The following is a 14436-nucleotide window of genomic DNA, read 5'->3' on the forward strand; positions in this document are numbered from 1 at the left end:
TTTTTTTTTTTCAGTGCCTCCTTGAGCGGAGGCCAGGGCAGGCTGGAGGCAGGTATATGGGATTTATTTATCTTCTATAATTGAAACTTTGTAACTTTGAGCGGAGCCCAGGGCCGGGCCAGGGCAGGCAGGAAGCTTGGCTTCCTTCATCGCCAGGGGCAACCCAAGCCTCCTGCTCGCTCCAGTTCCGTGGCCACCGCCATCTTAGTTGGGTTAATTTGCATACTCGCTCCTGATTGGCTGGTGGGTGTGGCTTGTGGGGGTAGCAGATTGACAAAGTGATGGTTAATTTGCATCTTTCTCTTTTATTAGTGTAGATGTTACCCCAATAAATTCGATTTAAAAACCAATAAAAATTAAAAATAACAAAATTATTTGTTTAAAACATGAAGTAAAAATTAATAGTAAATTGAAAACAAAAATGAGGCCCTAGCTGGTTTGGCTCAGTACATAGAGCGTCGTCCTGCAGACCAAAGGGTCCTGGGTTCAATTCCAGTCAAGGACACATACCTCGGTTGCAGGCTCCTTCCCGGCCCAGGCCCTTGGTCAGGGCACATGCAGGAAGCAACCAATTGATGTGTTTCTCTCACATTGATATTTTCTCTTTTTTCCCTTCTCTCTTCCACTCTCTCTAAAAATGAATGGAAAAATATCCTCAGGTGAGGATTAAAAAAACAAACAAAATTGAGGTAAAATTTAAGGTACAGTAACTGAGACCATCTATGTTATAATGCACTTGATGTCTAAATTTGAAATTTATTCATGGAATCAGCCAGAGCACATTCTTCAACCTATGATTTTCTTTCTTGAAAAAAAAAAAAATCTTATCTTTTTTAGTGCATCTTTCTAGGCACAACAAAATCTGAAAAATCATGGAAAAGATAAAGCATATAAAATTTAAGAAGTTGTATGTAGCATACTTAGAATCAAAACTCAATGTGTGTGAACAAAGTGGAGAAAGAAATTGAAGAAATTTCTAACATGAATTATTTATATTTATATTCAACAATGTGTCTTTAATCTTTATTTCTGATAATAGCAGCCCTTTTTATTTTATTTTTAATCCTCACCCCAGGATATTTTTCCATTGATTTTTAGTGAGAGAAGGGAGGGGGAGAGAGAGAGAGAGATCACTGTGAGAGAGACACATCGATCAGTTGCCTCATACATGTGCCCTGACCAGGGCTGGGAATAGAGCCTGCAACTGAGGTATATACCCTTGAACGGAATCATACCTAGGACCCTTCAGTCCACAGGCCAATGCTCTATCCACTGAACCAAACTGGCTAGGGCTGGTAATAGCAGTTTTTAAGAAAATTCTTTTGGCCATATTACCCAAAGCAATATATAGATTTAATGAAATCCTCATCAAAATCCCAATGTCATTTTTTAAAGAAATAGGATAAAAAATTATTTTGTGGGGGAACCACAAAAGACCCCAAATAGTCAAAGCAATTCTGTATCAGAAATGTATATTTGAGCCCTAACCGCTTTGGCTCAGTGGAAAAGAGCATCGGCCTGCGGACTGAAGGGTCCCAGGTTCGATTCTGTTCAAGGGCATGTACCTTGGTTGCGGGCACATCCCCAGTAGGGGGCGTGCAAGAGGCAGCTGATCCATGTTTCTCTCTCATCGATGTTTCTAACTCTCTATCCCTCTCCCCTCCTCTCTGTAAAAAATCAATAAAACATATATTTTAAAAAAAGAAATGTATACTTGAAATCTATATGATATTATTAACCAATGTCACCCCTATAAATTTAATTTTTAAAAAAGGAAAACTCTTTTAAATAGAAATGCAAACTTGAAGAATCAAATTAGATTATGGCAATTTTTAAGTATTTACAAAGTAAATTCTACACCTAAATTACACGGACTTAAGATTTTAATTATCCTACTTTCTAATTGCCTAAAAAGGGGAGAAAAGAGAAGTTACCTGAAGTTGATGAACAAATCCAGCATTAGGATTAATACAAAACCTTCTTTCTTGAACATAAGCAAATGCATCTCTGAAAACATAAAAAGAAAATTAAAGTGATGTTATCAGTTCATGAATTAATCTTAATTGTGATAATTCATCTAAAATAGAAACTTATCTAAATATTTATCTAAAATAGGAAATCATAATCCTATAGCTTGTACTAGAAAGAGGTAGTGAGTGGTAGTGGAAATATCGACAGCGTGGTCAGACTAATCACAATAAAATGGTATCATTGTAAGACCTGTCTTGGAGGGCTATTGAGAAGATGGGAGGTAAGTGCAGAGCACCGTATAGAGCACCTGTCACATCGTACATGCTCACAATGTTATCAGTGGTCAATGAGAAGTATATCTACTTCCACACTGTTATGAGGCATAAATGAGAAAAACGCCTAGGAAACAGTGCCTGGAACATAGTAGAGACCTAATAAAACGAAGTTACTTTCACTATTCATATTATTACTGACAAGACACCAAATAATAAAGAGAATATATAAAAGTTTTCCAATGCTTGTTCATTTTTCAAATAAAATAAATTATCTGTATTCAAATAATATTCCTTTAAGAACTGATACTTATAAGCAAACTTGTCCATTTTAAACACAAAGGATACGAAAAAAACAACACTAAATAAGCACTTGAGGAGTCCAGGGCCTTCACAGGGAAAGCAGTTGGGGGGTGGGAGTGGGGACAAAGAAGACTCAAGGTAGGAAGGGGGGGCTCCAATTCCAACTGTGACCACCACTGCCATCCCGGGGGGTAGCCCGGAACAGCAAAAGGAGGCCAGCAATCGTTCCCATAAGGGCAGTGGCAGTACCCGGGGATATATTGCCAGTAAGAAGAAAAAGTGTCCACCTCTAGCTTTGCACAGGGTATCAGCATGGAAGCCATGAGTGAGAAGAAAATGGTGCCTTCTGATTTTAGCATAGGACCTACAGAGAAAACTTGCAAACCTTTGTCATTTAAGGATCCCAACTTTGTGCCCTCTGGCCATGGTGGTGTAGCTGGCAAGAACAGAACTTGGAAGAACTAACAAATTCTCATTTCTGAAAGGGCATTGCCTTGGCAACTGAACAATCCCATCTACTTCAGTAGTGATGCTCCCCCATCCTTCAAACCAGCTAAGCATTCTGATGTTTTAGGCCTTCTTGCCAACTACAGTGACCCACAGAGCAAGCTGCGGTTCAACACCATGAAAGACTTTCCCTACATTCGCAGGCTGCCATCCTATGTTGTCACTGGCTACCTGGCCCTGAGAAACACCATAAGCATCGTTCCCTAAGCCTTGAGAAATGGAGTTGAAGTGGAAAACTATTTCAAAGTTAGACTTTGGACTCACAATTTTGCTTCATGGAAACATACTCATTCTGCTGTCAATCTGGAAATGCCAGTGCTATGCCTTGGAAAGAATGTTTGGCTTTAAGGATTTTTTTTCCTATATTTTTCCTCCAAGTGTAATATTTCCTGTTGAGTTATATTTTATTTGTTGCCTCAAGTAAAGTCATTTGACAAGAAAACAACAACAAAAAACCCCCAAGCATTTGAATGTTTATTATGTGTCAGGTATGTGGATCCAATGCTGAACATAGCTCAAATAGAGAGTAATGGGGAACATGGTATAAAAATGGAGAGGCTGCCCAGCCAGCATGACTCAGTGGTTGAGTATCAACCTGAGAACCAGGAGGTCATGGTTCAATTCCTGGTCAGGGCAGATGCCCAGATTGTGGGCTTGATCCCCAGTTTGGGGCGTGCAGGAGGCAGCCAATCAATGATTCTGTCTCATAATTGATGTTTCTATCTCTCCTCTCCTTTTTTCTCTGAAATCAATAAAAAAATATATTGAAAAAAAGAAAATGATGGAGAGGTTGATGGGTGCATGTCATGCAAGTTTCATTTGCTAGGTTAAGTTATTAAGAATTAGAAACCTTTGAAAGCTTTTTGGGGTAAGGTGGTTATATGTTTAGATCAGATTTATCTTTTGAAAAGATCATTCCAAGTACAGTGTGAAGAACAAAACAGACTGGAGAAAAGAATACAGGAGACCACTAAGAAGGCTCCTATTGGAGGAGTCCAGGAAGATACAACTGAGCTTGGATTGGGGGGATTAAATGATGAGGGAAAGATATATTGATACTCAATGTATATTTTAGGATATAAAACAGACAGGACTGGTTAATAGATCAGTTTGGGAGATGGGGAATTAAAGAGGGGAAGGTATCAATGATTACAAGATTTCTAACTTGTGCAACCAGACAATCTAACAAAGGAAACACTGCACAATGGCCAGGTTTATGTTCTGTTTTGGGCCAAGAGGCTCATGACCTCTCCTCTCTCTTTTCTATCTTTGCATATGCGTGGAAAATATTATTTTGGATAAGAAAGACTACACTGAATTATGAAGAGAAGCTAAAACAATTCTTAGGTAATTTTTCATCCAACTACTGTTAAAGGAAAACATAATAAATTAGCCTTTTAAAGAAGGAAAGCAGTAACATCTGTGTGTAAGTGTTTAAAACTTATACTAACCAATTCCCTAGCAGTAAATAGTCTTCCATGGATGATTCTAACTATAACTATCTTCTTAAAATAATAATAGCAGTACTCCATAAAACAAAACAAAAAATTTAAGTAGATAAGGGAGACAAGCTACAAAGGTTAAGAGACAAAGCAGCTGGTACAAGAGCCTGCCTAATCAAACATGACTAGATAACAAAATCAAAAGAATATTAACTTTAAACTCCCAACTTCTCCATTAAATTAATAATAATTTAAATTGTGGCTCAGTTTCTGAGTACTTTCTTACCTGTACTTCATTCCAAATGTTTCCATAATGTATGCAATAACAAAGGCAGCACTGAAAAGGGGGGGAAAAATTTAGAAAAAACAACAGCAAAAAACAGAAAACACAACTCATTAATTAAATGTTAGAGAGAAAAAAATTATCTCTAACTTCATACCTCCTGGAGATCCCTGCATTTCCATGGACAAGAACTTTCCCTGAAAAAAAAAGAAATAGTTATTCTGATAGAAAAATACAAAACAAGAAGTAAAGAAAACACAATCTTGCAAACAGGCCATTATATATAATTACAACTTTCATATCCTGAATTTAAGATGAATACTAACTGCCCTAGCTGGTTTGGCTCAGTGCATAGAGCGTCAGCCTGCAGGGTCCTGGGTTTGATTTCGGTCAAGGGCACATACCTAGGTTGCAAGTTCCTCCCTGGCCTGGGCCCTAGTAGAGGCTTGTGCAAGAGACAACCAATAGATGTTGTATATTTTAGGATATAAAACAGACAGGATTTCTCTCACATCAATATTTCTGTCTTTCCCTCTCTCTTCCTCTCTCTCTAAAAATCAATGGAAAAATATCCTCGGGTGAGGATTAAAAATAAATAAGTAAGTAAATAAATAAATAAAATGAATACTAACTAAAAAATTAACTAAACAAATAATCTAAATATAAACATTAGCTAAGTAAATATTATTTACCTCCAGTTTGTAAGCTCCCATCAATAAATTCTTTAGTCTGAAGGCAAAGACAATGTGTTATAATAAAACATAAAGATTAACATAAACATAAAATACATACAGTGAAACAAAATACATTAAAAACAATTTCCTGCTAATTTATATGAATAATAATTACATTAATTCAAGAATTTTCAGATAATTTCAAATACTATTTGAAGTTTAAAAGTTATATAGGAGCTAAAATTTAATTTAATAATTTCAAAGTGTGATTTCTCTAATTTTAAAAACATATATAACACCACAAATTCAGCCATAACAAAGAAAAAGTTCAGACCATAATTAAGAGGTCAAACTATGAATACATTTTAAGTAATATTAAAATATTGATACCTACCATGGGAAAAAAACGTATTATATTTTCAACTGGATTATCTGCAATATCCAAGACTAAATATCTGAAAATAGAATATTTTGTGATAAGCACACTTTCAGACAAAACTCTCTTTATGTATTAAAAACCTAACTTTGAAAATTTCTAGACAACCATAAAAGAATGCAAAACAACTTTCAAAGTATCATATTCCCAAGAACTGGACCATAGATTATATATTGCTTGAAGCATACATAACATTATTTTTTATATGTATTTTTTTTTATTGATTTCAGACAGGAAGGGAGAGGGAGAGAGAGAGATAGAAGTATTAATGATGAGAGAGAATCACTGATCAGCTGCCTCCTGCAAGCCTCCCATTGTGGATCGAGCCCCCAACCCGGGCATGTTCCCTGACCAGGAATCGAAATGTGACCTCCTGGTTCATAGGTTGACGCTCAACCACTGAGCAACGGCAGTTGGGCAGCATACATAACATCTAAAGCCTTAAATAACACATGTGAACATTTCTCTTGATATGTTAATATTTAAAAAAATCTATCTGGTTAAAATAGAAAAATCACGAGACCTTCCTCCAGATCAGAGTGGACCTAGAAAATAAAGACAAAAAGTGCCTATATTCATTATTGTTACTCTTCTATTTCTACTTCTCTAGGACTACATGATTCTTCTCTGAATGGTCCTGTAATCCACTCCTCCTTACAACCCTACAGAGAGCACTTCAGAAGAAGCCTAGATTGGGCACAGGGCGGGGCCAGGCCGGGGCACCCGGAGCCCAACCGGATCCCACGGCCCGCGCCCCTTCACGCCTGCCCCCCAAAAAGAAGAAGAAGCCTAAAGTCTGAAAGAGAAGGAGCTAATCAAAATAAAAGGCAGTCTGATGGAGCCAAGAGTAAAAAATTCACTGTTTGAACTAACCTTCAGTAGCGCAAAAAGTCAAGAGACCACCTGTCCTGGAATTTATGCTTTGGAAAACATTTAAAATAACACATTATTAATATGGTAGGCTTTATTTTATTTTGTGAAAAACTTCCATTTCTAATTTATCCAACTTAACTTGTTTACTTAACATAACTATAAAGTTATGAAATTAATTTTTAAAGTTAGTATTGTTTTAAAAATTACAGTTCTTTAATGGTAAAACAACAATAAATTCAGGGCATATCAGAGAGAAGTTGAAGCTCAGGATCCAAGGATAATACAATGTAAAAACCGTAAGGATTCTGACAACAGTATCTTAGAATGACTAGGTAGACCTGTTGTATAAAACATTGCTTCAGGGGAGAAAATGTTAATTCAGAGTTAAACTAAAATATTTTACTATATGCTAATTTGAATGTCAAAAACTACTAGTACCCCTAGCTGTTTTGGCTCAGTGGATAGTGTCAGCCTGTGGACTGAAGGGTCCCAGGTTCGATTCCCATCAAGGGCACATGCCCAGGTTGCGCTTGATCCCCAGTAGGGGGTGTGCAAGAGGCAGCTGATTAATGATTCTCATCATTGATGTTTCTATCTCCCTCTCCCTTCCTCTCTGAAATCAATAAAAATATATTAACATATATATATATATATATACACATATTTTTTTAAACCCACTACTAGAACTATCCTATATAATAAAAGCCTAATATGCTAAGTGTCTGACCATTCATTCAAACATTTGACCTGTCGCTATGACATGCACTGACCACCAAGGAACAGACGCTCCAACAGTAGATTAGCTTGCTGCAGGGGTCCAGCCAATCGGGACTGGGTAAGATGGGCCGGACACACCCTGGAGCCCTCCCACAGTCCCTTCCCAGCCCTGATTGTGCACCAGTGGGGTCCCTCGGCCTGGCCTGTGCCCTCTCACAATTCAGGACCCCTCGGGGGATGTCAGAGAGCTACAGGCCAGGCCGAGGGACCCCACCAGTGCACAAATCCGTGCACTGGGTCTCTAGTCAACCTATAAGCCAATACTCAGTCTAAGGAGAAAGGGTTCTTCCATTAGTATAAAGAACCTGCTCTGGGTACTAAAAATAAATGTAAAATGATAACATTCATTTTCTCTAATATACAAAAGTCTATGTGTGTATATACATAATACACATATACAATAAAGAAATATTTAGAAGGAAATATAACAAAATGTTAACTAAAGTATATCATCTAGGTTGTGGAATTATGAATGAGTTTTTAAATATTTTTTCTTGATATCATTTCAGTTTTTCCAAAGTATCTATAAAGGACAAGTGTTTATTTTACAATTAGAAATAATTCAATCTTTTATTTTTAAAATATAGACATTTATTTTTAAAAACTAATTTTTATTCACTGAGAAATGTGTACACATAGTCAAAAGTTCTGTCAGTATAAAAAATATTTGCAATGAAAAATAGATCCCTTTACCATCCTAGACCCTGAATTTCACTTCTGAAAAGCAATCACTGTCAGGTTTCTAGTCTTAGTCCAGAAATTTTCTATACAGATACAAAAATATATAGGGTGTCTCAAAAATGTATATACACTTTAACAGCTGATAATTCACTTAATTTTCACTCCTTTTCAGGTTTACCTGATTTGAAATAATAGGTGAAGCCAGACTAAGCTTTGAACAAAGAAAATTTATCCTAAAGTACTACTAGACTGTTTTTATGGGAATACAGACAGGATAAAGTTTATGTTACAAAATCGGCAATAGCTGACAAATTGAAGGCACACAAATTCCGAATGAAATTCCAGTTCTTTGATGTTTGTGATTCCACTGGTTCATGTTATCAGCAGTGCCTGGACCAGAACAGTCCAGTTTGAAAACAGGCATTGACAAAAAATTATTCATTTCTGTAGTAGCTTTTAAATTTTGAAAATGAACTGTATGTTAATAAACACTGACATTATGCTGGGCCAGCATGGCTCGGTGGTTGAGCTTTGACCTATGAACCAGAAGATCACGGGTTTGATTCCCAGTGAGAGCATATGCCTGTGTTGTGAGCTCGATCCCCAGTGTGGGGCATGCAGGAGGCAGCTGATCAATGATTTCTTTCTCATCATTGATGTTTCGATCTTTCTCCCGCTCTCCCTTTTTCTCTGAAAAAAAAAAAAAAATTAAATAAACACTGACTTTATAACCATTCAAAGTGCATATACATTTTTTGGGACACCCATTATATGCCTAATGCCTTGTATACATTTTTAAACACACTGAGAGTGTACATGGTTCTGTACCTTGGTTTTTCTTTTTTAAATTTGTTATCGATTTCAGAAAGAAAAGAAGAGGGAAAGAGATAGAAACATCAATGATGAGAATCACGGATCGGCTGTCTCATGCATGCACCACACTGGGGATCAAGCTGCAACCCGGGCATGTGCCCTAACTGGGAATCGAACTGTGACCTCCTGGTTCATAGGTCGACGCTCAACCACTGAGCAATGCCGCCAGGCTGATTTTTCTTTTAATAAATCTTAGAGATTATTCCATATCAATATACACATAAATATTTAAATATTTTAAAATTTATTTTTATTGTTGAGAGTATTACAAATGTCCCCTAGTTACTCCCCCCTGTGCTCCTCTCCACCCTGCTCCCACCCGACCCTAGGCCTTCACCTCACTATTGTCTGTGTCTGAGGGTTATGCATATATTCATATCAGTTCTTTGGTTCATCTCTTCCTGTTGCCCCTCCCCACTTCCCTTTGAAATCTGTCAGTTTGTTCCATGCTTCCATGTCTGTGGTCCTATTTTGTCAGTTTATTTTGTTCATTAGATCCTACATATAAGTGAGATCATGTGATATCTGTCTTTCTCTGACTGGCTTATTTCACGTAGCATAATAACAGAAAAATTTCATTCTTTTTCATGGTTACAGTATTCTATTGTATGTTCACACAATATATTTTACAATGTCTTATACTAATGGACATTCAGGTTGCTTTCATTTTTATAAACAATAAAGCAGAGCATTAAAATGTTTTTAACATATATGCTTCTATATAGACACACAATATCTCTAGAATGATATTCCAGGAAGAGTTTTAATAGTAGCTGCCTCCCAGGAGAGAAGTTAGGTATCTGGGTTTAGAGGAGGAAAGAGACTTACTTTCATTATATACCATTGTTGTACCGCTTGTAGTATACTCAATTTTAAAAATAAAGTTAAAATTAAAAAATTATAGATTATTAGATGCTCAACAGCACTCACTGTAAGATAAATAAGATAGGCAAATTAAAATTACATGAAACACCATTTTAATCCAGGAGATCTGGAAAAATTTTTAATGCTTTATAATTCTGTTTAAGAGAGATCCAAAAAGAGTTATTCTCATATACTTCATAGTGGAAATGCAGACTGATCCAACTCACTGGAGGGCAATTTGCAGCACCTATTAAAATTTTAAATGCTCATATCTAGCAATTCCACTTCTACAAATTTACTGATATACTTACATATGAATTAAATGACATGTACAGGGAAACTGACTATATGCTATATTAGCAAGTCTGGAAACAATCTAAATGTCCAACAATAGGAGACAGTTGAATAAATTTTAGTGTAGTCATACAATAGATTACTGTACAACTTAAAAAGAATAACGCAGGTTCTAGCTGGTTTGGCTCAATGGATAGAGCTTCGGCCTGCAGACTGAAGGGTCCAAGGTTCGATTCTGGTCAAGGGCACATGCCAGGGTTGCGGGCTCGATCCCCAGTAGGGGGCATGCAGGAGGCGGCCTATCAATGATTCTCTCTCATCTTTGATATTTCTATCTCTCTCTGCCTCTCCATTCCTTTCTGAAATCAATACAAATATATATTTTTTTAAAAAGAATAATGCAGCTCTAAGTAATGATATGCAGCAACTTCCAAAAAATATACAATTTTTAAAAAGCCAGAGTAAAAAAATAGTTTACCTTAGGAATTTGCTTATATATGTAACATTACTCTGGAAGGATACTCAAAAAGAAGTAACAATTGGATGTCTTTATGAAGGGAATTTAGTCTTTAGGGGATAGCAATAGGGAAACCTACTTTTCATATACATTATTTCAAACCTTTAGAATTCTGAGTTATGTACATGAATTACTTATTTAAAATATTTTAAAGGACATCTATTTTTAAAATGATGTGCTGTACAACCCATCTCTATGTACAGAAGAAAGTCTGATATAATAAAATCAACTTGAATTAAAAACCAGATTACATGTTTGCTACATGTAACATTTTAATAAATAAGAGCAATAATCTTACCTAAATAATTGTTGAAAGTTTGGTTTAATAAAGTTTGCTTCAATATTTTGTCTTATGCATATGATATGGGTTACTCCATGTTTCTGTAGTATAGGTAGCTATAAAAAAAGAAGAGGCAGGGGAGAGAAACAGTTTAAAATACAAACATCATCCTACTGTAACACAGATGTTTGAAAATACACAATTCAACATTAGAATTAATACAGACACATCTGAACTTTAAATAAAGGGGATTAAAGCTAATTTTAAGATAATATAACTGCTGTGGCCAGTTGTTCATTGGTAGAGCATCGGTCTGTGGACCAAAGGGTTGCAGGTTTGATTCCCAGTCAAGGGCATGTACTTTGGTTGCAGGTTCCCCACCCCCAGTAGGGTCATGTGTGGAAGGCAACCAATCGATATGTCTCTCTCACAATGATGTTTCTTTCTCTTTCTATCTCTCTCACCTGTCCTCCCTCCCTCCACTCTCTTTAGAAATCAATAGAAAAAATAATATAACTGAAATGATCAGCAAGAGATTTCAATGATTCAAGATTAATACATTAAATGTCCTCAAAAGACTAATAGGACTATTTTACAATTATAATTTTAGAGCTCGAGGGGAGCTTAAAGATAATTTATTTGGAAAACAATACTATACAGTTGCTGAAAGCATGGACTTTGGAGTCATAAGAGCCCAAGCTTTATATCCAGCCTTGCAGTTCAATTTTCTCATGTGAAAATGGGGAAAACAATACCTAGTCACTAAGTGGTTATAACAAGTAGATAATACATGTGGTGTTTGGCAGTGGCTTCAGCACATGTCAAGTGTTTATTAAATAGTAGTTACATAAATTGACTATGATATGTTTTTCTTTAGAGGGAATTAAGACATAAATAGTTGTTCAACATCACTGACTTAATTAATAATATAGTACCAGAGTCAAAATCTCTAGATTACTCCTGGCCCTCTCCCAGTATACTTTTTGTACTAGAAGCCAGAATTAATACAATTCATAGAATCTAATGAAAGCTTTCAGGGTTTTAAAGTTCTACTAAAGTTGAGAATAGGCAACTCCAAATGTTATCTTCTTATATTCTGTGGTGCTTTTTTGGCTTGTATTATAGAGCAATTTAATACAACAACTCTAGGAAATATCAAATTTTTATTTGCAAGCCATTATAGTTTTCTGTGAATTTATAGATGATGTTATTTTAATACCTAAAATGTAAATTCTATGAGAGCAAGAACTTTGTTCAATGATTCATATTAAGTATGTGTAACAGTGCCTCAAACACAGTAGTGGTTCAATAATAATGTTTAATAAATGAACAGTTCATGTAGACATGAGGAATCAGAATAATCTTGAGTTTTCTATATTTTAATGCTATAATCCTATATATTTAATTCCCACTTTCTACATTAAATACTCCAGAACAGTAATACTAATAATTTATGAGAGAAGTCAAAGGATAATTTATATTTGCTATGGACTGAATGTACCCTCCTAAAACTAATGTTGAAGCCCTAACTTCCAAGGTGATGGTATTAGGAGGTATATCTCTGGAAAGTAATCAGATAGACACCTCTCAAGGTTGTTGGCTTAGATGAGGTCATGATGGTGGAGCCTCTATGATGGAATTAGTCCTCTTATAAGAGGAAGAGACATTAGTTTCCTCTCTGTCATGTGAAGATACAGCTAGAAGGCAGCCTTTGGCAAGCTAGGAAGAGGGAACTCACCAAAACCTAATCTTGTTGGCACCCTGATCTCAGACTTCCCATCCTCCAGAACTGTGAGAAATAAATGTCTGTTGTTGAAACCACCCAGTCTTTTATTATAGGCACCAAGTATTTTATTATAGCAGCCTGAGCTAATTAAGAAAACAAGGTTTTCAAAAGTTTTAAATATTAATTTTTGCAGCAAATTTTCCTATGTCTAACAGAGATTAGAGAGTTAAATTATCGTTGTATTTCTAAGTATATCTTGAATAAGAAGGGAGGTAAGCATTTTGTAGGATTAATAATTAATGTTGCATATTCACATTTATCCAACCTACAAAATGATTTCAACATTCATTCCTTTGTTCACATTTGATCTATGATAATCTGAAGATTTCATATCTATTAATGTGAGGAACTAGAAGACAACATATATAATTGTGGACAAAAACAATTTGAAGGCATGTTAGGTTATTAATAAGTAAAAACAAGCCTGATTATCAAAATAGAATCCAAATGCAATAGCAAAGAGAGTACTTTTTACTATTCAATAGATTTGATTATATAAAACAAATTATGACGTTTTCATACTTACAAACAACAGAGAAGTTTTACAAAAGAAATAGTTTAATAGTTACAAAGGGCCTTAGTTTGCCCTTTTTATTAAAACTGTATTTGAATGTAATAAAGGATAGGCTTAAATAATGAGTAGTAGGAAAGGAGTTTATTCCCTAAAGTATCTCTATCTCCTTATAATGTTTTATTTTGTTGTTGTTATATATTTTGGAATGATGGTTATGAAAAGAAATATTGGTGACTCAGGGTGAAAAATAATCAAATTTGCCATATAAGCTTTTGAAGAGATAGATCTATATACAAATATTTATTATTTAATATGACAGATAGTAGAATTGGTAGTGAGAATACAAAAAAAAATTAAAACCATCTTGAAGGCCAGTATTTTGTGAACACTACATTATTTGGACAATAACTTCATGTTTGTCTTTTACAAAGTAAGTCACATTTAAATCTACAGTTGTCTGACCTATCCTTTCCAACGTAGTGGCAGGCCATCAAAATGACCAGGATGACTCAACGGTCAAAAAACCTTCCAAATCACCCAAAATTCACAAATACGTCAAATTATATCATGAAAGTTGAAAATTCTACCATTTTTACAAAACCTATTGTAAGTAGGTAAGAATACTGACTTCTAAATAGGCAAAGTTTGGGGGGTAACATTTGTGATACAATGTTTCACATTCTAATCCAAAGATAATTAGTAGAACTGTCATAATTCATAGGGCTGAATTCTCTAGAAAGTAGCAATAATACTGCTACATATATTAAAATGAGATCTATACTTTTAATTGTGTAACTGAAGACATCTATTTCAGTTTGACACCATAGGACAGGGGTGGGCAACCCCTGGCACGCGTGCCAAACATGGCACGCCAGTAACTTTTGCTGGCACGTGAAACCCTCTCTTATAATCTTCCATTTACAATTTTTGCGAACATTTGAATGACATAAATGTTAAATTACAAGGAACTGGCAAGACACTTGATGTTATGTTTGGTTACATAAAGGCTTTTGAAAAGAAACTGGAAGTCTTTAAGAGGGATGTGGATGGTGAGAGATTTAGATATTTCCCAAACCTCAAGAGGCACAT

General features: G+C 35.5%; 1 protein-coding gene and 1 pseudogene across 3 annotated transcripts in view; one reads left to right on the forward strand and one right to left on the reverse strand.

The window, feature by feature from the left end:
• Positions 1–14436, reverse strand: part of STYX (serine/threonine/tyrosine interacting protein) — a 38732-nt gene that overhangs the window by 6819 nt on the left and 17477 nt on the right. For all 3 annotated transcript variants that reach the window (XM_005867882.2, XM_014540993.1, XM_014540992.1), the window contains exons 4-9: positions 11066–11163; positions 5847–5907; positions 5471–5507; positions 4936–4975; positions 4782–4832; positions 1935–2007 (exon numbers count right to left, since the gene is read on the reverse strand). In XM_005867882.2, the coding sequence (XP_005867944.1) occupies positions 1935–2007; positions 4782–4832; positions 4936–4975; positions 5471–5507; positions 5847–5907; positions 11066–11163 (360 nt within the window). The remainder of the gene's footprint in view (positions 1–1934; positions 2008–4781; positions 4833–4935; positions 4976–5470; positions 5508–5846; positions 5908–11065; positions 11164–14436) is intronic.
• On the forward strand, positions 2015–3667 carry LOC106726363 (annotated as a pseudogene).

The sequence above is a fragment of the Myotis brandtii genome, unplaced genomic scaffold, assembly GCF_000412655.1.
Source record: "Myotis brandtii unplaced genomic scaffold, ASM41265v1 scaffold253, whole genome shotgun sequence".
Lineage (NCBI taxonomy): Eukaryota > Metazoa > Chordata > Mammalia > Chiroptera > Vespertilionidae > Myotis > Myotis brandtii.